Genomic DNA, 26,517 nt, shown 5'->3' on the forward strand with positions numbered 1-26,517 from the left:
ACATCATATCACCCTCATTGGTAGCATCAATAGCATGTTATAATTATTCATTGCCTCTTTTTTCATGAATAGGAAGAAGAAGGACTTTAAAAGTGAAATTTATGCAACATATTTTCAGAAATCTGAAGTGAATTACATTCTAAAAGTGTTCATTTCTTTTCATGGAATATAATGCAAGTCTAAATCACTGTCTCAAACATGTAAAGCTTCATCTCATGAGATAAATGCCACCTACAATGTCCAAAATAAGATAAAACGAGGAGGTATCAATTCAAATGCCTGATTTTTTATCATCATGCATATCTGTGGTAAAGCTTAGAAGGAAGGAGAATCATTCGTCATTTATACTTTCCTGAGATTCTGCAGGTTTCAAAGAGAAGGCAACAAAAAAAGGGAATGTTCTTCATGCCTCTCTAAATTTTCCAACCAGCTAATCCATGATCTCATAGATTGGAAAGATTTCCTGTGGCAAACTAAAAGACAATACTGAGTCAGATGATTAATCTGCTTCCAGAGCATCTTCCAGTTTTTCAGCAATTTATTACTTGAACTTAGCCAAATGTGAAGAAACATCTGAAGCAGAGCCAACAACAGGACGTGTACACTGCTTATAAGAATGATTTCAATATTATTTCACTTTATATAGGCTAAAGCAAAATGACATACACTATTAGTTAGAAGGAAGCATATTAAAATGTATATTATTTTCTATAGATTTTACCTGCTGGGAAACTTATATCTGAACTGTATATTAATGGTGTAGGAAATAATTAAAATTGACTTGGCCTTTTCCCCTCAGAACTACTTCATTAAATATATTCTGTCTTTGCCTTATGCAGACATTAATTTTGAGACTTTCTTGTCCAGCTCAGACCATAGCAGCTGATTAAATAGTGAAAACATTAGGTACTGATTCTCAAAAGACTGGCAAACAAATTTGAGTTTATTCAATCTACATGGTCTCTTTGGAGCAACAATTAACAGGATCAAATTGTACATGAAGCACTACCGAAACTTCTCAGGATATATTCCGTGCATTATATGTTACTATAACACACTTTAAAAGCAGCATCTTAAAATCTTCTCCAGAGTTGTCTCTGAATTTAGACACTCTGTAAGACTTCAAAAAATAAAATCTAAGCCTTCTGGGGATAGCAAATTCCAGCAGTTATTAAATTAAAAATAAGCCACATGATGGAAAACATGCCAGAGGATGGCAGTAAAAAGGCAGCATCACCTGCACACAATGCCTTTCTTCTAGCATAAAGATACAGATTATGCCACCAAGCCTGAACTGAGCTCACCTGGTAGGAATACTTTCTGTCATTGAGAGATGTTGGTAAGTGTATCACGCTCTGCACTTGTCTGGAAACTAATCAGAATAAATATTTAAATTCCTTGGATATCACTATGCACTTCAGGACCACTAGTAGAGCCTTATGAAACATGCACATGGATAGAAAGGAATTCCGCTCCCCCAGCTTGCAGCCAACTGTATGGTAGAACACAGTAGCTGCTGAACAAATCATAACATCAAAGGAGAGAAAGTTAGGAATAGCATTTATTTAAAAATAGTCAAACAGAAAAGCACAATCCCACAGTTGAATTTAGATAGGGAGAACTAGAGATTGGATTCAACCCAGCATACTAGCAAGCAGGTAAGAACACTGAAGATGATACACTTCCAGAAACATTTTACCACCTGTAAGGGCCCACGTTTTTCACACTTCACTAAGCCTGCAAAACCGTCAGATGTGGCACATGTCACTTGGTACACATTTGGAACCCCCCCTTCTCCTACCCACATTCTCACTGAGATATCATGCAGGTAATTGAGTTACTTAAACTATTTTCTTCAAGCTCCCTGGGAGTCACACTACCACTAACTTTCAAATGACCTCTCCACTTCACCTCTCTCAATGCCATCTGTTTAGTTTAAAACTCTAACATTGCAGAAAAACATCCCTCAGTGGCAGGCGTCTCCAACATCTTCAAAATCCTGTCCTCCCTTTTCAGTTCATTTCATGCATCTCTAAGTCTGGGGCACAGAAGTCAGCCAGACAACCTATCCGATAGATACAGTCTGTATGACTTGACAGCAACAGAGAAAAAGGAGAATTAGGAAGACAGACAACCATCCAAGGTTTAAAATGGAAACATCTCGCAAAATGAACACAAACAATCCACTGTGGCACATAAACAGGAGAACACAGCCACAACACCATTGCCAGGCTTAGATGCAAGATCTGAAAAGTACAAAGTATTCTTCTTTTAACAATTTCTATGGCATAATGTCAACGGTTGTTTGTAGACCAAAAGACTGTGCAAGAGAGCAACGGGAAAATAAAACAGCAGGTTTAGTTTCCTTTGACAACCCCGCCAAGCTCCTTTGTTTCCAAGATTAGTGTCGGCAGTATTTCACAGACTAAATGTCTTTCCTCTATCCACTTTTCTAATGCAAAACATTGTACTGTACCTGAAACACAGCAGCAGATTTCCAGACTTGTCTCCTGGGGACAATGACAACACATATGGGCAACAGCTTATCATAAAGTCTGGTACATACTGGACTGGTCTGCTAGAGCCTGATTTGACCAGATGAGAGCTTTCCACTGTGAGAAGCAAATGGATTTAAAGCCCAAAATAATGTTATCCTATTTAATCTTGTTATTTTGTGTGGTTAGAGAAAAAAACAGACAGGAATTTTTAACTACAGCTAAAACTGTAAAAGTGTGTTGCTTTACCTGAAGTTTTGGAAGGCAAAACTGGTTGCCAGCTGAACACAAAAGGAATGGCCTTTATTATGTCAAATCCCCTAATTGCGGTTTGTTATAGAAGCATATATAATAGGATAAATGTGCAAGCACTATATATGCTTTTTTAGCTGGAAAGCTTTGATTGTGAGTAACAAGAAATCACATCTAATCGTTAAACCGATAGCTATAGGAACAATACCATGCCTATCTATAAGCTTATATATGTATATATGCATACAGTCTCTGAACAGGTAGGACAACTTTTCAGTTCAATCCCTATTCTAATGCATGTACTTAAGATAAGAGCGATTAGCATTGCAAGGAGATGCCCTAGTTTGGTACTATCAGGTACATCTCATGGCAAGTAATCTGAACAGACCAGATTAGTTTTTCCACGTTCTCACAAAGTACATATGTGTAGGAAGAAGACAACTCTATCCCACACATCTGCCCAATGCTGTACTCGACTGCAGTGGGAACCCAAGAGATAGGTGGTCTAAACAGTAATGTAAAGCATCATTTTGTGAGAACAGACCACTTCTAAACCATTCTAATAAGAAAACTGTAATCCAGATATTTGTTCATCTACTATATATGGACTACAGATGGTTATTTTTGTGAACAGTATCTTCCCTCCTCTAGCATAGCTAGCTATTGTAGTCCAGTACTTAAAAAATCTTATAACTGTATTTCCCAACAGTTGCTGAGGAATAACTTGTCCTTTTACAGTTTTACCACTAGAAACTTAACGACAAGGAATATAATTTCCTAAAATTAGAAGCAGAATTTGAAAGGATAAATCCATAATAGCAATCATCACTCAGAGACTCACAGCTGGGTGCACTGTATTCATTAACAAAATGGGAGAGAAGAACATGATCTTAACAGAAAATTCCCAGAAAGTTCCTCGTGGCTAGTTAGTCAGCAATCACTGTAGGAAAATTATAAGCATGTGCCCTTGACCTGCCTATAGTTGTCGAGCTATAAGTGTCAGCTTACTGTTTTTTCCCCAGCAGATGGTAGATCAGCTTCTATTTGGAAATCAACCAGTTAAAAAATATTTTCTCCAATAGTGCTTAAGTGGAAGATGGAAGAAATTTTTGACACATCAATAAGTTAAGAGGAATTTTCCCCAGAAGACGCCTATCAATGTAGATGCTTTACAGTTCAGAGTTACCGCACTGGGCTCTGTTGAGCATAGAAATCAATAGAAAACATTTTAACAAATTATCCTTCTTCTACATTATGCTGGGATCAGTCCGTACCATTAAAAAAACCCCCAAATAATGTGAACAAAACCCAAGAGAATAAAGATGACCTTCTGTAGCATAATAGTAACAGAAGGATAGCAGTTTGAGAGAAGTGACACCATGGAATCTGCCTAGTTAAAAAGCTGAAGATACAGCCTAACATGAACTTGTAAAGAAAGGAACCAGTAGGTTGATTAATTGAGATATCTCAGGGTAGAAGAGCTGGGCTGTGTTTTATCATGTTATCTTCTCAGTGATATGCTGAGGATGTGCCTGTATCACACCGTTAAGAATGAGAGAAGAAAAGCAGATTGTGGAATATGGAAGAACATTTACGATGAGTCTCATCTCCTTGTCACAGCTATGGCTCAACATTCAAGTCATCCTACAAAAACTAGCAAGGGGTGAATTTTAATTCATCACATGATGTACATTAATAAGACTTCAGCTTTTGTTTAGCACTGTTAGACAAAAATAATCAATTTAGATGTAAGATTTGCTTCTGCTAAATACATTTTAAACCATGAGCAAATAAACCACACATTGGTACATACAAAACATTTTCTTAGAAACTTTATCAGTACTTGGTTCAATATTTTTTCATTGCCTTTAAAAAACCTGAATGTCTCCACTGGATTCTTGAACTATGGCGTATGCAAGTAAAGCAGAAAGATTTACTTTTACTTGTAGCCAGGACAGATTCAGAAGGCATGAAAACTGATTTAAAACATTTTTAAAAAGTTATTGATGTCAGCCTGTGATAGTGCATTACACACCAATTTTATCTTGTTTGTTGTGTACTTATTTTCCTAGAGAAAAGTTAATTCACACTTGCAAAAAAACGCTAAGACATATCAGCCACTAGCTGATCTGCAATTAAGCACAACTTTTACATTACCTTAGAGATAGCACTATATAAACACTTAAGAAACTACTTACGTTAGCATACATTTCTTGATGGTCATAACTTTCATATTTGATAGTAGAATGGCACCTGATACTCAGATTTACTTGGACCATTAACTTTTTACCTATAATTTATTGCAATCTTCATTTTAATTAAAATTATAACCATGTATGCGTAAGGTTTTAAAAAAGAAATTGGAAACACTATTAAGCTTCAGAAATACATAAGCAAATAAAACACTTTTTCCATTGAAGAAATTAAAGATTTACTAAAACTGAGACTACATCAGTAGCAAGAAATCCATAGTTATCAATTAGAAATAGTTTGTGTATTGTGTTATTTCATAAACATATCTTTTGAGAATTAAGAATTGGAAAATTGCAGTCTCTAATCAATAGCATTTATTTGTAAGATATAACACCCTCCCAAATATTCTGTATTTACATTTCTTAAAGGCTTACTAGCTTTTCAAATTGTTTTCTGCAACATAATATGAAGAGAACAAAACATTCCTCCTGCACATGCAGAAGGGGTTATTTATATCAAACACAGATCTATCACTTTTGAAAACTCTGGTTACTTGTTCTCAGCTAATGGCTTCACTTTTAACAATGGTGTAACCTTTTCTCAGAACTCTGTACCTCGTGAATATTTTAGTTTCTGAATTAATGCAGTATAACATTAGGTTTCATTACAGGCTGTCGCAAAGACAAATCACAATCTATATTTTTAAAGGAAAAAATATTTCCAATTTAGAAAACTATTTTAAAGTCTTATTTTAAAATCTGTCTTGTTCAGTAATGTCTGCCACAGTAATGTACAGTTTTTTTCATCATTGCCAGTTAATCTAGTGCTTGTGAGATGTACTTGAATTAACTAGTGACAGCCTTGCTTGAATGGGAGAGGAACAAAAGCGCACAGGATGCCCACAACAGACTGGAATTTTCCCGTATTGTCCATCTTTGTATTCAATTGGGGTTAAGTCTTCCTTTCATTTAGTTCTGACAGATATCGAAAGTACCATTTAGAGTTATTTGATATATAGTAAACCAACAATTCATGATAAGTAATACAAGTTTTTATTCTAAAATCTTGAGATCACACATTCCCTTTCTCCAGCAAAAAAACTTTACCGATATTAATGCAGAAAGAACAAACTGCCCTTGCCAAGGACTCAGATACAGCTAGAGACACTGCATTGGACAGAATGTTATATGTCCTGGTAATAACCAGGAAGACGATTGCTTTAGGGCTTTTGGGGATACACAGAAAGAAGAAAAGCCCCTTATTCTCTATCCTTAAAAAAAAAAAAAAATTTCAGGTTAGTTTCAGGAAACAGAGAAACATACATAATCTGAAAAATTATTTGGTTTAAAATGGAAGTCCTCTAATTGAAGACAATTTGCATTCTTTTTATTTTTAACTGGACTCCCTAGAATGAGATCATATTCTTATTTTTACCCCAGTGGGGTTGCATAGCTTTGTCACAAAATTCACCCAGCTGTGATGCCATCCCCAGCACACTATGCAAGTGTGGTCTTGACGTGCTGCGAGAGAGGGGTTGTACTCCAAGGCTTGTCCCATCCTCTGCAGCATTTGTCAATGCTACAACAACATGCACGTTGCTTATTTTTAAAAGAAATTCAGGTTTTCATGGAGGAGGAGATGAAGGAAAAGACAGAGATAATCTATTTCATAGCTTTCATGTTTGTTGAAAAAAGTTTAAAAATATACTTTGGTTGACTACTGCAGTTTTGTATCTCCCCAAGGCTACACAGAGTCCTCAGCAAAAGGGAGAGAGCCAGCAGATGTCTGATCCGTCCTTGGCTGGGAACAAGCCCCATGCCAAGGTCCAAGCAGAGCCTGGCTCGTGACTGTTCCTCTCCCTCAAGGACTTTCTGGGACTGATTTTCTTCTGGTGGCAGTCTGTACTTCTCCTGTACAAGTGTCACCTGAGAGATCAGATGGATGAAGGCTCTGTAGAGCAAATCCTTTTCCAGAAACCATCTCCTAATGGCACTGAGGTAAAGTAGTAGTGTGAACAAACCCTGCAGAAAGCCTGGCTGATAAAGCTCTTGTTTATACTGAGCACCTGAGCTTCAACCTTTGTGATAAGGTGAAGCCTAACAGCAAAGAAAAAACTTCAAGGACAACATGGCCATACAACTTTAGGGCAAAAGTTCTCTTATGCTTTCTTAGCTCTGGATGTGGGTGGACCCCTGTATCCAAGTGTACAAACACAAGATAGAGCAAGTATAGCCACTTGAACTAAATTAATTAATATTTTCAGAGTTCTCACTTGTAAACCTGGAATTTATTTATTTACTTAATTTCCCCTCTTTGATCCTTTCTTATTTTGTTTGTTTGGTTTTTTTTTTTTGTAGGATACAACTTCAGAAGTCAAATTCAAAACATACCAAGACACTATTTAACATCACAATCTATATTTATGATTCAAACAATTTTAACAGCAGTCCTGAACACAGATTAGAAGTCTCCAAGTATGTAAAGACTATTTCAGTCATAATATTTGCCCAAAACAGCATCCAGGTATAGTAAACTTCTTTGACACAACACAGAGCAGAAATTTTCATGGGCAGTGAGTCAAACAACATACTGAACCTGGAAATCACTAGATTTACAAGAGATGGGAAAAAGGCTGAAACAGATTGGAAAACATTTCTCCCTACTGCACCAAAGAAAGAGTTCAGAAGACAGTATCTGCTCACAGCACACCAATTTTAAAAGCCAGACAAGGCAAGCAGGAGATGCTTTTTTCAAAATACCCTTCAGTTTAGCAGAAGACAGACAAGAGTAAAGTCTAGTACAGAAAAGCTTCAGCATGAAAATACTTTGTTATGTAAAAGACACAGGCATAATAAACAATCCCATGGTAGGACACACAGATCAGAAGGTCGTATTCCCAATATTTAACATGACCATTTAGGAAAACCCCCAGACGTCAGGCTCTCACCATGGCAGGAATCTCACCCCCCAAAGCTATTGCTTCACTGGACCAGGGACCCAATGCTTCATGCTCAATGATCTGTCAGACACTATAGCAGGCACAGCAGAATTCTCATCTGCTATTTTGGCAGCTCACATCTCTGCTGCAAAGTATGATTTTCTGAAAGACTCACAGCCTGGAAAATGGGACAGAGCAGAGCTGTGTTGGGAAAAGGGTCCCCCCAGCATGCCCAGTCCTCCAGAACTCAGCCTGACCTTCCCTCAAGAAACCAAAATGGTTATAAAATTTTCAGAGAAAATAGTATCTAAAAGCTGGCAGCATGGACCATCTTCCCCACAACGTTACTTTGAAAAAGGACTGAATGGTTTGAAACTGCCTATGAAGCAGACTCCGAGGAACATGTCCATGTGCAGGACCTATGCACCAAGTCTGGGGGTTCAGATGTCACCCGTACACAGCCAGCACATGGTGTCAGCATTAAGTTGTTACCCAGCCATCGTGACTGCCTCCTGACTGCCCACAGACAAGTCCCTGCAACTAACTTTATGGAAGAGCTTGCCCCATATCTCAAGTCATTACATGCAAGGATGCAATCACCTCTGTGAGCTGTGTTCGGGAGTCCTGGGGCATGGGGTGAGTGCCTCCCACCAGTAGTTACTGCAGAGAGCTGGCAGCACTGCCAGCCCGGGAACTCAGGGGGCTTCAGCAGGTAGAAGTGGGTGCCTGTTTGCTATGGGAAGGAGCTGGGATCCAGTGCACAGGTGGAACATGTGGAATTAGGCTCCCAGCAGGCACAGCACCCAGAACATACACAAAACACAAAGCATGCAGACAGAAACATGGCAGAAGGAGAGGGGCAGTTGCCATCATCTAAACCCAATTCTGCTGCCACCACTACCTTTGACCTGTTGATAATACCCTGCCAAATTAAGTTGTATGACCTACAATCCCACAGGAATACTAAATGCCATGTATTTTCTTCTGTCTTGTGCATACCTCCCCATAATGCATTTTTCTGTGAACTAATTATAAAATTCATACACTATAGCTGCATCTTCTCACCCTCTGTCTATTCCTCCTCAATACAAATCACAAAATCCAGCTTCTTCTTCAGCAGTTCCTGCCTGCACTCTCAATAGATGCCAGGAATGGTAATGCTCAGAATATACAGTGCAAGAAAAAGGTTATTATACCAGAAAGTTAATTTGAAAATGAATAAATAAGACACTGGGTGTAACTGGAAGCTAATACACAGTTCTAAATTGATATGCATAATATGCTGTATTAAGAACTTCTTACCTAGGCAAAGGAGATGTTCAGAAATAGAGTGCCAGTAGGTTTCTCCAGCTTCTCTTGGATTATTTCAAATGGATACAACTCATTTTCACTTTTAAATCTCTGTTTTACACAACTATTCAGAGGGCTTCATCTTCAGCTCAATGTTGCTTAAAGAAAAATATATATGAACTTGCATATCATTCATATCTAATGCTTTTACAACCCACACCTCCTTTTTACTAATTATCATGAGGAAGCCTGCCAAAAGTGTCAAAACCTTTTTTTTTTTTTTTTTTTTTTTTTTAAGCTGCTACTTTTATCAGAAGAAAAAAGAAAGGATTAACAAATCTGAAAGACGTAGTCACTTTAACAATGCCCATTTCTTTCCCAAGGTTTGTGCCTACAGAAGGTCAGAAGAAACCCCTGGCCTTCACTGGATTGAATCCCCTGGACTTCACTGCACTCTGCACCAGCCACCTTTGGAGGAGCCTTCAAGGACTGAGCTTATTTCACTTCCTCATATTTCCACTCTCATAGCCGTGAAAGTGGGAATTCAGCTCATACAGATTGTAACATAGGTTTAGTATGCAGCTCTTAACCATACCTCATTAAAGGACAAATAACAGGGACTTGTAATAGCAACATGTCAATTCTTCCCAGTCATAACTGGAAAAAAGAGGAAAGATTTCACAACTATGCAAGTTGCTGACTTGTCAAGGGAGTCACAAAATTGCTGTTTCCAGCACAGAATGGTTTTAAATTTTTATACAGGTCTAACATTTAATTTTAGTAAAACAAATGTTATGTACAAAGAGAAACTGGTTAAATATCTATGCAGCAGAACAAAAGGAACTGCATTAAACTGCAAGTAAAACTAGATCATCTACACTACTGTTTAAGATAAATGGAGTTTCTACTAAAAAACTTACTACTACATTTACATTAATGACAAATCTTTCACAGTGCACAGCAGTCATGACAGAGACAGTTATTTTTTCTGGCTTACTAAATGAGGTTTCACTGTGTTGAACATCAGGAATCAGTAACTTCAATCCAGAACCACAACAAGCTGCCTCACTCAACCCAGAATCAAAATGGTTCAAATTTATTGGATAAACTAAGGTCTGAACAACATTGGTGCCTCTGCAGAGCACCATGGGGCACTTTCTGCTTGTTGCACAGGGTTTGTGCCCTAGACTACAGCTGAAATTGCACTCCATGTTGCTTGGGTCTCTGCAGCAGATGAACACAGACAGCCTGGTAAACTGAGCAATAACACTTACTAAATCTAGTAATCTTAGTTAATACTAACCTGTGTAGTGCAGACAGTGCTCTGTGCCACAGCTGGGAACATCCAAACAGAAAGAACTTTATGTCATCATAGTCAAGATATTTGGAATAGATTTTTTTTAATCCCTGCTGTATTTGTCCTGCTTCTAATCCACTCACTCAAGACACTTTTTTCTAAGGGACCCAGACTGGAAAAAGTCAGGAGTAGGCAGAAGAAGGTGGCCTATATGTATTATATTCTTGGGGGAAGTACCTGAGCAGTGCTGAGATAGCACGTGAAGAGCCTTGCTAAGACAGGTGAAGGTAGAGAGGTTTTTCCCATGTTTGCTGTTTGGGATATAGACTGCCATGGACTTTGCAAATGTTTGTTTAATGAGCTAAATATGGCACTGGCAGACACTATGTAGAATCAGAATTACAAAGATCCAAAAGCTTGAGTTGTTTTCCCAAATATCTTTCCTCACCTTTTCTGGTACTTGTCAGTGGTCCATGGGGCATCACCTGAGAAAACTGGGCTCTAACAAAATATCTCCCCCTTGAATCTTACATTCTACTTCTTAAATAGATTAACCAGTTCCTAATGCTAGATACAAAAACTCTGACAAAAATATATGTGGTTTTTACCACCATTGATTTTAGCGATTGCTCCAAATTAAAACCAAACCACAAAATATACACAGTCTTTGAAATTCTGTAATTTTAGGGTCTTTATTAAAAATCAGCCATTTCAATTATTCTTGTGTTAAAATATCTACATACTGGAAAGAAAGAAAATGTCAAAAGCACAAACTTTATTATCCTTCTCCCTGCTCTCAGAGAGGCTTCAACCAGGCAGCAGCTACTTCAAAGCTTCACATCACACGTGCCCAGAGACTTAGACCAAGAGAAGCAACTGCCAAGATCAGGAGGCAGTAAAAGGCTTACATTTAGAGGGCTCCCCAAGGCTAAACATTTTTAAAAATTAAAAACTCAAAAATAAAAACTAGAAAGGAGGGAAACCCCTGAAGTTACACCCTCCTATAACAATATGGACACAAATCTCTCATAACTTTCTGAGTCACATCTACCAGGGTTAATAACCCAGCATCGACCAAATGGTTTCTGGGCTTTGCAAAATCCTGCAAAGCCTTGCAGGAATCACTGGAGCTGCTTTAAGCTCACTTCAGCTTTTGGGAAGTGAAGAAGAGTAAACAATCGGGACACACAACTGCTCTCTCAGTGCAAGGCTCTTAATCCAGGCCTTCCTCCATGTGACCACTGAATATGACTGCCAACTCCTGCAAGAGTATTTTTGTTTAAATTCCTCAACACAGAGATCTTGTGGATCTTCCTCTTCCCCTTTCAATGAGTCTGCTGTAATCAAAAGAAATGTTTCAGCTGCAGTCAACCAGACTTGATTCTGAGAACAGGGCAGCAGCATTATACACTGATGACATCTGTTACTGATTAATTCTGATTTTAGGGTATGCCTTTTCCTACAAAGTTGTGAAATAATCAGATCAATGTGCTCCTGAAACCAGTATCTACCCAAGAAAGACAATATAATAAAGAAGAGATCATTGTTCTTTTGATAGAAATTTTACTTCTCTCTCAAAAGTGCAAAAGAAAATTCTAAGAAATACATAGCCACAAAGTTATAAAGCGCAAGGAAAAAAGAGATGATATGCAATTAGGAATTAAAATTTCTGTGGATAAAAATACTGTGAGCACACCTGTGTGCCTGGGGCTAACTATGATCTTTTTTTGAATCAATGTGATGTCATATTCTGCAAAGAACATAAGAATTACAAAAAAGTTTCATAGCTTCCAGGGAGAAAAAAAGAAAAAAACAACAAAACACACAGACACTCATGAAAGTAACCACAAAACCGAATATTCACTGAAGAAATGAAGAAATCTCAATAGTAAAAAATTTATGTTAGTCCACTCCACTTTGAATGGGTAACTGGAATGAAGACTGAATTTATGCTGCATGTGTAATACTTCTATGAACTTTTAATTCAATTATAAGTCATATATGTATCAGTCAAAAAGTACTCTTCCTTTTTATTACAGTCTTCTAGTGGCTGTCTGCCTCTCCCCTGTATTGCCTTACACATTGTTTTAAAATTTTGCCTACCACCACTATGCCTGGCACAACACAGAATAAAGGGGATCACTTCTACCTGCTACAGTACAAACTGGATGGGTATCACTTTGCACCTGGATGTATTGATGCCGTGCAACACATGGTGCCACAAGCAGCTGCAATGACAAAAGCGAGGGTCCAGTTCCACAAGACACAGTGGTCAATCTAGAAGCCCCCAGTCTGCCTGCAGCACTCACTACTCCCACAATTTATCTTCTGCTGCCTCTGGAATCTGATTTAATTCTTCAACCTGGCAGAAAACTAATCCAGCAAAAGCAAAACCAAAGTATCACACACAAACTCTGTGTAGATTTTTTTTTTTTTTTTTCTGTTGGGTTAGCATGTTAAATTAACTCTGACAAATTAGTCTGACAAGTGTTAAGTGGGTAAAACCACAGAGAGTAAGGGAGAGGAGGGGAAGTGAGACCTGCCTCCCAAGCGGCCGCACAGTGTGTTAGTTTATCTGCCTGAGGTATTGTACCTTGAAAATGGGAGCGGATGGCTGGGGAGGGGGAGCATCAGGTTTGCCCCCAAGACCAGAATCCACTTAACCTCAGGTTCCTGAATTCTATAATACTATCTTCGAGCTCCTGCAGCTCCCTGGTTTGTTAATCTTTACTCCTACACAATCCTATACACCCTCTTATCACATAACATATAAAGGACCAACCCTGTCATCTTTAACATCCCTTATTCAGTCTCCCCCCATCTACGTTACATTGCATTATTTCATTTAATTAAAAAAATTGAAACATTATCACATAGTGTTACTCATCTTCAAATTTAGTCATTGGAATGATTTTATACATCAATGTGCATTGGAAACAGGGTAAATTTTATGAAAAGAAGCAGGTAAAAGGAAAAAGGGTTCTTTCAATTTAGCTTTGCCCTGGGAGAAAAAAAAAAAAAAAAGAGATCAAAGAAAAAAAAAAAAAAAGTTGTAGGTTGCCCTGGTATTGACTTCCCCTGTTTAAACAAATTTTAGAAATAAGCATATCAATCATGCAGAGGTATGTCTTCACATAAGAGGTTAGGGTCCCAGAAAGAGTATCCTACCTAGGGATGACAGCTACAGAATGGAATCTCTCAAATAACTTACACATGAGACAATGCTGAAATAAACCACACTGCTCTGTTCACTGCTGTAAAGTTTCACTTTAATGCCTTACAACTGTGAACTCCATAAAAAATGAGTAAATACAGATATATTGCTCTTGGGAGACCACACCAACAAGCATATTTTCGAGCTTCCATGGATTTTAGTTATAAAGCATTCTCCTAACACAACAGCAAACATTTTTCAACTCCATTGCTGAACATTTAATCCCAGGACTCAGTTTCTTAACTGTTTCTAAAAACCAAAACAGAGCATCTAGGTCATAAAAGAAAGCTGAAATACAGTTCAGATAACCAAAGATTTAATTCAGCTATAGGTTTGTTCTTTAAGACTACTGGTGTGATAGTCAGAAACATTTTTTTTGGACTTGTGCAGATAACATGCTTATTCTAAGTCTTTCAAATAACAGACCGTTAAATGTAGCAAAACCAATCTAAGCAAAATCCAACATACAGTAATCAATCATATAGGGGCAAGGGGGGAAATCCATAACCAAAACCCTTACTATTTGTATCCTGTTTATCCAGCTTTAAAAACAGAAGTGGAAACACTGAGCTATGAGATACTAAAAAGGTCAGGTAAATTGCTACTCCCATATCTCTCCCTGCCACCTCTAAAATAAGTGGGCTTAAATCTTTTAATAAAACAGAACTGTTATAAATATAAAACCTTGGGTTTAGTTCTGTCTGATCCATTAAACTTTGATCAAAAGAAGTAAAGAATTTTTAACTTTCAGTTCTGAACATCATCAGTGTCCATAATGAACTGTTATAAATATAAAACCTTGGGTTTAGTTCTGTCTGATCCATTAAACTTTGATCAAAAGAAGTAAAGAATTTTTAACTTTCAGTTCTGAACATCATCAGTGTCCATAATGAGCTTTTTGATGAACAAACAGTTAATAAATCTCCTACACAAGTCCTATGGTCCCTTGTTCACAATATTAAGAATCTCTTCTCAAGAAAAACAGAGTAGAACAACAAGGAAGCAACTTTTCAGGAGTAATATACTGACCATATTTCTTCCCAGATTAGAGTGAGTGATGGTAAGAGATGAGAGACTGGGAGACAACATCTCTCAAAGATGATGACAGCACGACTGGCCCAGCTCTAGCTGCCCCAGCAGCACTGCTCACTAACTGTGATAACCACTGACTCGCTGTACATATTTTAGTTTGGACCCAGAGGGTGCACACGCAGTGATCATCACCACTCACTCCTCTTTGGTTTGTATCGCGGTCAAGGCTTGAAAGTGCACTCCAGACGCACAGCAGGAGCGCTGATGTGTGTTTGGTGCATGGCATAGACTAGGGCTAGTCCACGGTAAATGCAGACATACAGATACATGAGTTCTCACCACAAACTGTTTTGCTTTACAGATTTCTTCCTCTTGTCCCAGACAGAGCTAAAATATAACATCCCAGAGCTAGTGTGTCTTGCATACACCTCCTTTAAAGTATTTTGCCCTTCAGCTGCAGAGCCTACATCATACCATTCAAGAAAAGCTTTATCTGTATGCCACTGGTAGCTGACCCCAGTCTACGTATCTGCCAGACCACATACCAAAACCCCAAATTTTAAAAATGGATCTTTCCTCACTTCTCAGTAGAGAAAGACCTCAAGCCTTGCAAAACATATAAATGCTTAACTTAAAAATTGTATGTATAAAATCTCTTGTCCCAAAGGATCCCTAATTAGTTCATTAAAACATTTGAACACAGAGGAATTTACTTATTATCAAACTGAAATACAGGGATCTCGCACACACAGAGTCTAACATAAAAGGGAGATAAAAAAAAAAAAAAAAGAACTTGCCCTCACAACTCTCAGTGCACGGCATTGTACAGAGTTAGCTAAATTACAGTGGTGTATATTTTTTACTGTGAGAGCCAAAATTTCTAAGAATTCTCATTTTGGTAGACTCAACTGGAGTTTGCCATGAGCATTTTCAGAGTTTGACATTACAGTTCCACTGAAGTCCACAGACAGATTCCTACTGGCTGCACAGCATCAGGATTTTGTCTCTTACCCCAAATCACATTAGTAATTGTTTACTGTGATACACTGAGTTATTTTAAATATGTTTTATATTCATGCCTCTCATAATCCATGGACATGAGTGCCTTAAATTCAATTTTTAAATTAAATTCAAAATTCAATTTTTAGATTCACAGTCAGGAACCTAAAAAAGATGGCCTGATTTTTCAGATCATTTGAGCATAGTCCTGACTGTCACTGCCCTATTATTTTGGCCTATATTTGGAAGATGTAAAGCAAAAAAGCAGAAGTGCAGACACTGGTTCGAATGAAGACTGGCCTGAGTCTCAGGATATGCTAATGTCTGTCAGGTTTTTATCAGTTTAGATAAAGGCCCCATTGCCCCTTGTGGCCCAGCCAGCCTCACCAGACCACCCATCTAGCTGCAGACCTCGCTCCCCCCCAAGAAGCCATCCTCCCTCAGCATGAAGCTCATCGGACACTGAGCGGTAGGACCATGTCATGTGGCACATTAAGCCTGACGTGCTTACTTCAGGATCGGGAGGAAGACTCACCTGCCAGATCCTGCAAGCTGTTTAAAGCAGCATCTTCATTTGGGAGATGGAAGGATGCTTTCTAGGCAGCAATAGGTCTGTGTAAAACAGGTTGGGAAATGCTGGACAGGGAAGGGGAACGGAAGCAATGAAGTTGTAACTGGTTTTAGTAAACATAAAGTAAATACGAAACTGACTGTCAGCATGTCTCAGGTTTCAGGATGATTTTTTTTATTTTCCCCATGGGAAAACAAACAAACAAACAAACAAAACAAACAAACAAAAAAAAAAAAAAAAAAAGAGAAATCTGCTCCTAATGCTTCTGACTTCAGGGTGCGAAAACCTTCCACAACCCAAGGGAAATTCTAGACACAACTGCCCAGTCATCCCTGCTTGGGTATACAGGAGCTGAAGTGGGAAATCTCGAAAGCTCTTTCTGTTTGTTGTGGCTTTCACAACAGTTTTAAGAGAAAGGAACACCTCGTTTTCATTAAATACAAGGATCTTTACAAAGTTTTCATTACAAAATATTTGCCTTTACTAGCTTGAAACAATGACTGTTTCTCTAACTTTTCTATCTACGTATTTAAATGTGCTCATTGGTTCTGTGTCTTAAGAACTTCGCATTTTAAAGCTTAGCTTAAGCTCCCATTCACACATAATTCTCAGATGACTACAAGGCAGTAGCAATGTTTCATATTTCTGACCTGCAACAGGTTGTAGAAGTTATACTTAAAACCAGAAAATATTTCTTCTTTCCTCTTTGCAGGAAACTTATGTAAGTTTCCAATCAAATACAGAGCCTATGCTATTAAGAAATGCAGATTGCTTTTATCATCCTAATCCAAAAATGTATTATCTAAAAACACTTCTAGAGACCTCAATACTGGTTTTCAAATGAGTATATCCTATTTATTCAATAATCAGTCATTTCAAAGCAAGACAAGAAAATGATGGACCATGTCTGATTTTACCCTCTGGAAGTAATGGAGTGTGGACAACCTCGCTTAATTACTTTCTAAAGAATTAATTTAGTGAAATTATGTTAACATATCATTATCCCCACCCCATCTCCCTAAAAAACCTCAGGGAGCTACTTCCACATTTTAATTATGTAATAGACGAACATTTTAAATTGTGTTTCATGGAAGAAGAGCATCATCCATAGTTCCTTCTGCACTCCCTCTAAGCTTTCACAATTCCTTATGGTTGTCCAATTAGTGTCATTTGTAAAAAGCAAGCACCCCACAAAAAATGTAGTCATTATATCATTTCACACAAACTTCCTACTTATTCTCTCGCATCTTCCTCAAGATTTTAATGATCAAAAACCAGGTTCTTCATTACAGCTTCACAAAATTTCTCTTGACAAATGAACTGCAACATTGACTTTAAAATTTTCATCTTAAATTTCTAAGGAAAAGAGAAATAGGAGGGAAGTCAGGATAAAACCTATTAAAATGTATGTCACTGACTGGCATAATCCCTCACTGACTCCTCACATATTCACTTTTTAATAATGTACTTCTAATATAATTTCAATCCTTATTTGAATTGTTTGCATGTGGTTTAAACTTTAGTAAAAGAATCTGAGTTTTGCTATTCTTAATTAAAACTTAAAGCACATATTTTATCAGCTCTGCAAAGTACTATTAGATTTTTTAAAAACTCCTTGAAGATCAGATAAAGCATGTTTTTCTGCTGAGAGACCAATGCTTTAATCTGCAATTCTGTAAGTTGTTTTATTCATGATAAAATACTTGATACTTGTAGTTTCTCTCCATACTGCTAACACTGACACAGATTCTCTATTGAGGTTTGACTATCACCGAAGGATTCTCTCATGACTGGTCTACATTATCATTTGTTAGCTTAGTTAAAAAAAATAAAAAATAAAAAAATGGGGTAACTACAATTAATGCTATCCATGACTAAAATGAGCTTTAATAATTAATGATTTGGAAATACATAGCTAATTAAAGGGCAACAAATTCATTGTACTTACATAGTGTCTTATTGAAAATAATAGTTTGAGTTGTAATAGGCTAACAATATATATTGTGAAAGTGTCCAATACAGCAAGTTATTTTTATTTCATGTGCATTGACTTCTTCTGCATTCAATTACTGCAAATACAAAAAAATGTGTTTCTGTCTGCCACCCCTCCCCTTTATTCCAGGATATAAGAAAATATGTTCTAGAAGCAAGTTGATCAAAAAATCAACTTATATCCTCTATAGCTCCAAAATGTGCAAAACAGTCGTGTAACATGGAGTCCAATCCAGCATTACATTTAAGAGTTCAATTGTGAGAGCCATAACAAATCTCAGTGAAAGAAAAAAATAAGAAAATACTGTCCAAGCAATTCTGGGTAATAAAATCTTCTACTGTCCTACAAAACTGATAGAAGCTTCATGTAGGGTATGTCCTCCACTCCCAAGTTCAAAACATGCTGCTGTCCTGGAAAGAATAGATCTAGAAATAAAACATGAGAAAGCCTGGTTTGTCTGTCCGTCTCTGTTGTTACAGGCTTTTGAGAAAAACAACAAAGATGAGTAATGCTACTAACATGTTTGCAACATCTTTTGAATATGTTTGCAACATTTTCTCATACACGGAGTGCATGAATCTGCCCAGCAAGAACCAAATTAAATCCAATTTTGCTTTGCATTATTCCTAGGAAGTGATCACAGTACAACAAATTACAGACTCTTCCGACCCTTGACAGAATTGAACTATTTACCTGAAAGCTACAAGGCTCAACTTACTCCCCTATACTATATTGTGCAATTTTCATCCAGCTGTAGGAAGAGAGTAGCCAGCTGTATTTTGGAAGGTCAGGGAGAGGAATTGTGAGAGTCAAATGGGAAAGAAGAGCCTACTGCCAGAATAATATTGTCCATAAAGGTTTCCTGTTTGTAGCATTGACTTCCTTACCGGCAGAGCATTGCTCCTCTTGTAGGTACATGAGTCGGAGGGAAAATGTACATATATTTTATTTATTTTCAGGAATGGTGGATAATTACAGAAGCAGAAAATTCAAACTAGAAATAAGCTGACCAAAACTAGTATATGAACTGATTCACACAATTTACTTTTCATGACTTAAAAGAAATAGTGACTGACAGTTATCAAAACTATTACCTGTCAAAAAACTTAATAATATGATTTAATGATTTGGGGGGGGAGGGAGGCAGCGAAAAGGAACTCTTGTTTTTTAAGAGGGGGTTTTGATTTTTTTTTTTGTTTTTTGTTTGTTTTGTTGTTTGGTTTTGGTTTTGTTTTTGTTTTTAATAAATGTTAACATAGTTTGTATCACTTCAAAATTTTCTCAAACTCTGAATTTTTCTACTAGCAATTACACTTCAGGTAATCAGTTAAACAGAACTGTAATTAATATTATGGAATCCCTTGCTAAATAAATCAATTTCATTAAGAGAATGTGTTTTACACTTTCTTTACTGCTTTACTCAGATACTCTAAATTTGAAGTCTCTGTCAAACAAGGCATCTGTGGTTCCAGAAATGGCCATTTAACAGCTACAATTTTCCCACTAGCCAAGTGAGGGACGTTAAAGAGATGCTGTAAGTTGCAAATGAATCAAGGATAAATTCTCACTTCCTTCTTTAAGTCCACACAGGCATCTTGCAGAGTGCAGGAATCACAGATTTCACCCTTTGCCTTCACATGCTTAATAATCCTGCCATTAGCGTGGTGAAGGCCATGTTTATTCAGTCATTGTTATGGCTATGGATGGATAAGGGAATTGTGGTCAGGGGACCCGCAAACCTCTGTCCGCACCCTGCATGCCTCCCCAACCTGCCTATACTCACTACTGATCACTCCTGCACCTCAGTAAATCAGCTGGAGGCAAGATGAGCACTGTGTATAATTCTAGTACATGCCTTGTTCTGTAGAGTTTTACATCAAACACAGTTCTCTCCATCAGTTTTTAAGCAGAAGCTAAAAACCTCAACACTATCTTCCCTTATTAGTGTCAGGCCCTTTTACCTTCAGCTTAAATAACACATTACTAACACCCTGAATGACTGTAGATAAACATAATGGCTTTCTTCTAAAAACTACATAAAAGTTACATCAATACCAAGGAAAGTATCTATAACCAGGCGCAGTTAATAGTATCCAAGCTTTACTTTGCAAAGTGCAAAATAAACCAACACTGTTCTTCATTGCCTAAAATGTGAGATGTAAGTTTAGAAATGTCCTTAGACAGGCATTAAGAGGAGTTATTTTAGTGTCTTCTTTAAAAATAAACAAACAGAATAGCCACAGCAACAAGGAAAACATTTTGTGTATCTGAAGAGACCCTCCTCTGAAAATGAAGAGGGAGATTTCAAGTGAATGTGATAAACTCCCACAAACTAGGTATGTACTTTCCTCTGAGTTTACAACTAAGGAAACGAATGCAAAAAGAATGAAGTGACTTGCCTAAAAAAACACATTGCAAGTTTGTATTCCTTGCTTTGATGCTATCTCAAGAGTGAGGCTTGCATTCATTAACAAGTCTCTCAAACATCAATCCTACCCTTACTGTTCTGTAAAACAAAGTTGAAGAAAGTAGGTGTCTTTGAACTAACTGTGCTAAATATTTGCCCTACATTTTAGACATGCAGCTCAAAATGAACATGTTTTCCTCACCTCTTTCTTCTCTCCCTTCCTTATCTATTTACAGTAATTTTTATGCATTGCAAGCCATAAAAATACATTACTAAACAACCATGCAGATTAGGTCTGCATACGAGTAAAGAAAGGGGGAGGAAGACCCAAATTCTTTTCCTGAAGCCAGAGCCATTTCTAGAGAGAAATGGGGTCTTGGGGTAAGTTTGCCCTCATATTACTCCTTCCTCCTCTGACCAGGTCCTCCAACAGCCAAAATACTGCTCCTTCACCCCCATCACAACCTTCTGCCCACCACTGCTGCCTTCCTCCCCCATCCCTACTGCGGCTGCCGCCCGTCCTGGGCAGGGAAATGGGACCGGGAAGCGGGAGAAGCTGCAGCCGTCCCTGAGCCCAAGTGATCTGCAGTTATTTTTACAGGAGTTCAGGCTTTGTATCCTGATCCTTCCAAACACAATACATACAGGCAGTCTCTTTATCATTTCTTCAGTTCGAGACCATGAGAAAATTCCATCATGTCTTTACTCGTAAAACTACACTTAATCCTTTCTTCTATGTCCAGAACAGAAAACCTTACAGCACACAGACGTGACTGTTTCAAGTGCTCACCAGCCATTTCTGTATTTCACTTTACCCTATATCTAAATCACATTTTCCTTCACATTTCCACCACTTGCTTGCTCTGTTTGGTTCTTCTTTATGCCTGCCCCACTCCCAACTTCACATCATCTTTCATACTACCTATTATATTTGCAAGAGTTTTTCACTTCCCTGTAAAGCAATTTTCTTTTCCTTTCAATCTCAAAACACTCACTGGCATCATTCATCCATATTTTTTTCCTCATGGGTCATGCATGTCTGTGTGAAATAACCGATCATCTCAAGGCAGTACTCAGAGGCCTGATTCTCTTGTCCTTTCTCATGTCACCTAATGTAGTCTCACTGAAGGCTAACTCATAAAAGGAAGGGCTTCCAACTTCAGCCACTTTCTTTTATAAACACAGAATAATACAAATTTACAACAGCTCTTGCACTCACTATCTACCATGAGATGACAGTTAGGAAAGTGATCTCATCAGTAACACATTCTAGAACACAATATTTAAGGATTAACTAAGATATTAAAACCTATGTACAGCATAAATACATACAGCTTATTTCCATCATGTATAATGTGGAGTTACAGAATCAACATGGGTGACAGCTCTCAGAAATAAGCTACTCTGTTCAAACTATTCAGAAAGTGCTGCTACTTCTACAGCTCCCACATGCATGCTACTATCATGAATGCTGTAAAGCAAAGCCCAGGGATATTGGTAGGAAGAGACAGCTTGCTTAATAAATTGGTTAGATTATAAACTTTGAAATATATTGCTGTATGTTTTCTTTCTAAAAATACTTACAGTGAAGTATTTATTAAGTTTAGGCAAAATGCATCTGCTATTAGAGTACAACGGCCATACATAGTCACAGTTTTCTCTCCTGAAGAGCTCTTGAGAGTATGGCATCACCACACAATGCATAACCCACAAGTGCAACTCATCGTGCCCTGAAAAACTTCTCCCATGATCTCAAGGTCCACACATATTAGAGTTTTATGCTAACCTTTCTTGCACCACACTGCAAAGAAAATCATGTAGAATTTATCATCTTCATTTCTTCCAAGAGAAGAGGCAGCTATGTTTGATGCAGTTGCTGTCATGAAGCAATTTAATATGAACCTGACTCCAGCTGTTCAGATAGCAGTAGAAAGCCAGACCGCTACTAAAATCTGGAGGAATAAGAGATCCACGAAACAATTTTCAATGAATTATGAGATTATGAATGCTCGTAATTTTGCTGGTAGAAAGCAGTAACTAGAATAAAAATATGGTAGTCTGAATTTAAAGTTTACCATGAAGTACTCTTTGTAACATTTAGGATACCAGATTTATTTCCCCCCAAATAACAGTAAACACTGGCAAATTGTATAATTCCACATACTGTGCAGGCCAATTTCCAAACCCCTCCTCTGAGGACACTGGCAACTCCTCACCTCCTTTTTTTATGACCTGTCACTGCAGCCCAGCAGCTCCCCTGTCACGCTACCACCCAGGTGACGCCACCGTGCCCATAAACCCTGCCTTAAGGAAAAAAAAAAAAAATAAAAAAAAAAAAAATCACAGACAGAAAACCCGGTAACTGCAGGCCAACTACCTGAACTCCACAGCGGCACCTGACACCCAAAGCTGGCCTCCGCTGGTGCGGAGCTGCCGGGCGGGGGAGGGAGCAGAGCGGGGCGCGGAAGGACACCTGCCCCGGCCGCACCGCGCAGCGCCGCGCGGCACTGCGCGCCTCCGGGTGGCACACAGACATCTATAGCCCGGTGTGCGTTTACGTTAGCAGAGGCGCAGCAGAGACGTGCAGCCCTGGGTGATCGCTTGGGCTGCCCGATCCGCGTTTGCGGCGGATACAGGCACGTACCTACAGTTCACGCGTATATGTATGTACACACGCGCAGGCACGCGTGTCTGCGCATATTCCCGCGGAGGCGGTGCAGAAGTTCCTCACAGAGGCACCGCGGCGCCGAGGGGCGTCCCGCTGTATAACGGGGGAGGCGAAGGGGGGGTGAAGTTTCCTCCCTCCTCCTCCTCCTCCTCTCGCCGAGTTCCGCCGCGGAGCCCGGCGGCCTCGGGCGGCGGAGGCGCCGCCGGCAGCCCCGGGCAGGCCCGCTCCCGGCGCTGCCTTCCCCGCGCCGGCCTCCGCCTCCGGCCCGCCGGGACCCCGCCGCTCGCCGGGCGGGCGGCCCCCACCCTTACCGTTGCAGAACTGGAGCAGCGAGGAGGTGTCGTAGAGGCTGCTGTAGCTGGAGAAGCCGTCCTCCATCCTGCCGCTGCGCTCCTCGGCCTCCCCTCGGCTGTCCCGGAGGCCGCCCGCTGCCTCCTCCTCGCCTACACGCCGAAGGAGCGGAGGCGGCTGGGGCCGCGGCGGCCTGCTGCCTGCCTCACTCAGTTGCCATGGCAACCCATTCACTCGGCTGGGGCTGGGGCGGCGGCCGCGCCGCGGCTGAGGCGAGGGGGGGAGACCTGAGGGGCGGAGCGGGGCGCCGTGACGGCGGCGGGAGAGGAGGCGGGGGGGGGCGGTCGGGACGATCCCGGTGCCGCGGCCGGGCACGGCTGGCTGGATCTCGCGGGAAGGCGAGCCGCTGGGCGGGCGGGCGGACGGGAGGTGAGGGACGGGAGGGCGCAGCCGTGAGGCCGGGGGCACCGCTCCCTCGGGCGGGGAGAGCGGGGGGTGACCCCGCGGCGGGAGGGCGAGCGGGGAGCCACGTCTTTCCGCAGGCGCCGCCGCCCCCGAAACGCCCGGCCCCGGGGTGTGCCGCGGCGAGCGGCGCTGCCAGCCCCGCCCGGCCGCCGGAGCAGCGCCGCCCCCCTGTCCCCGCGGGGGGCAATGCCCGCCGGGCCGCGGGCCGGAGCCAGCCGGGGGGCTCGGCGCGGAGCTCCGCGGAGCGGCGGGCAGGAGTTCCGCGGGGAGTGCCGGGGCGGGCAGCGCGCCGCGCACAGCCTCAGCATCCCTCCGGGCGGCCGCGGCGCTCCCCCCGCCGCCCGGCTATCGGCGCTCCTCCCGCTGCCTCCACCGAAGCAGCAGGCTGCGTGGAATTGCGCCCCACGGCCTCCACTGGTTCCAGTGGCCATTCGGCTGGCTACAGGATGGGGGTGTCAAGATAATGTTGTACTTGATACACTCTTACAAAAAAAAAAAAAAAAGTATATATACATAGTGTAATTTGTTATGCCATTTTATACAGTTTTAACTATTTAGTTTGAAAAGTATTATATACTTTTCCCAGATAATAAATTTCAGCCAGTTTTAATATTTTTATCTCACTATGTTTACAATGTCCATTCATGGTGAGATGAGGGTGGTGGTGCAAAGCTGGTGGCTAGTAACATCATAAAGTTGTTTTATACCTTAGACCCATTTCTGTGCTAGGGATAAGTGTCCAGTGTCTGAAAAGCGTTTTTGTTTCAAGCTCCTCAAGGTACCAAGAGGAATAGTGCATTGTGTACCTATAGCACCTTTCATCTTGAAAAATGCCGAAGCACTTAGCAAAGCACACCTTCAGGTCTCAATCCTTTGCGGGGCAGTTCCATCATGTGGATCCATTTGCAGGAGTTCACTATATATGAATCTTTTCACCAACCACTAAACCATGGTAGTGCTAACACAAAAATATGCTATAAAATTAGTCAGAGATATCAGGTTCGTATTGAAGCAGAGTTAAAAGTGCTCCCTCCTGAATTAGCAGTGCCAATAGCGGTAGAGTTGAAGTCATCTCCAACACAAGTACTTACCCAGCTTGATGGTGCTTAACTTGTATCTGACAAAAAAACAATTGCATTTTATAGCTGTGGGCTATAAAGTAACAGAAATTTGTGGTAGGTTAGTTATATATATATTAAAAAAAAAAAAAAAAAAAAAAAGCATGGAAGAGAAAATGAAAATTACTTCAAAAATTCTAGACAATGGATTTTCTTAATGTTTTAAATGAGCCATGGCTCTTTCCCATCTTTAAAATTAACACATAGCCCTTAGGATTTCTCATTACTTTTACATTCATAAGTTATCAAACTTTTTGAAGATGCCATATCATTCTAAAATATCGTACACATGAAAACAGATATAAGCATGGGATTTTTGGCAGAGAAGTTACAATAATAGAGCAACAAAGCTTATGTATAATACAAGTTTTGATTAAGAATTAACACTGTTGCCATGAGTAGGGCATTCTTTTTGAGGTTGAGAACTGTTTTAATATACTAATTTTCCACCAGCTAGACAGTTTCAGCACAAGTAATGTGCTTGCCATAATATGTCAATGTTAGTCTAGCCTATTCTCCCTTCAGATGTGCAAGTTTTGGCAAATAAATCTATGAAATCTATGCTATTTAGAAGTAATCTGTACTAGAAAATGTGTTGTCATTGAGACTGCTACAAAGATAAGGGAAGTAAATGCCCAATAACTTTTGCATCTGCAGAAGAAAGGACAAAAAGGGGCAATGCAGCTCCATTTCAGAGAGCAGAAATTAAAAGTCACTTAGAAACTTTAAACCTGATCTGAACACAGCATCGTTAAAGGAAGATATGACATCTAAAACCTTACAATAGATTACCCACTGAAATTAGTTGTGAAGGTGTCAGTGAAGCCTATCAGCTCACTGCTCTGCAAATCAGCTCAGTGACGTGACAGAAAATGATCTCAGCTCCAGTCTCCAAATGCTGTTATGATGCCATTATATTCTGAAGGCAAGAGTTAGAAAAGGAAAACAGTTTCATAATTGAATTGCAATGATTTTGAGACCTGTTACAACCTTATTACATTAAAGTGCACCACAAGGTGAAAAATGAAAAAGAAATTCTGTCTGGCTGCAGGAACAATGGGACAATGGATCTGAAGGATGCACTAACGTGTCTCTGGGAACTCTACTGGTACACTGAAACAATGAAAACACTTTATTGTCCATTTTCCAGTAAACTATAGCTTTAATAATTTGTACAGATCAAAGCTAGTGCATCGAAGAAGGAGAAATCACATAGATGGGAACGTGACATCCTGAGCAATGTGGTGGGACTAACGTATCTGGAGGGGAGTTGCTGCTCTATGTTTGTGCACGC

At 39.7% G+C, this 26,517-nt stretch overlaps 1 protein-coding gene across 11 annotated transcripts in view; it reads right to left on the bottom strand.

Annotated features, from left to right (window-relative positions):
* Window positions 1-26,517, bottom strand: part of EML1 (EMAP like 1) — a 132,365-nt gene that overhangs the window by 63,344 nt on the left and 42,504 nt on the right. Inside the window, exon 1 of one of the 11 annotated variants that reach the window (XM_042798979.1) lies at window positions 23,661-24,179. The exons of 8 other annotated variants lie outside the window; for them this stretch is intronic. In XM_042798979.1, the coding sequence (XP_042654913.1) occupies window positions 23,661-23,727 (67 nt within the window). In that variant the 5' untranslated portion in view covers window positions 23,728-24,179. Of the gene's footprint in view, window positions 1-23,660; window positions 24,180-26,517 lie in introns of those variants that run through there. 2 more of the 11 variants (XM_042798981.1, XM_042798980.1) reach the window with 2 other exon arrangements.

Source organism: Tyto alba, unplaced genomic scaffold (assembly GCF_018691265.1).
Source record: "Tyto alba isolate M040663 unplaced genomic scaffold, T.alba_DEE_v4.0 Super-Scaffold_29, whole genome shotgun sequence".
Taxonomy (NCBI): Eukaryota; Metazoa; Chordata; class Aves; order Strigiformes; family Tytonidae; genus Tyto; species Tyto alba.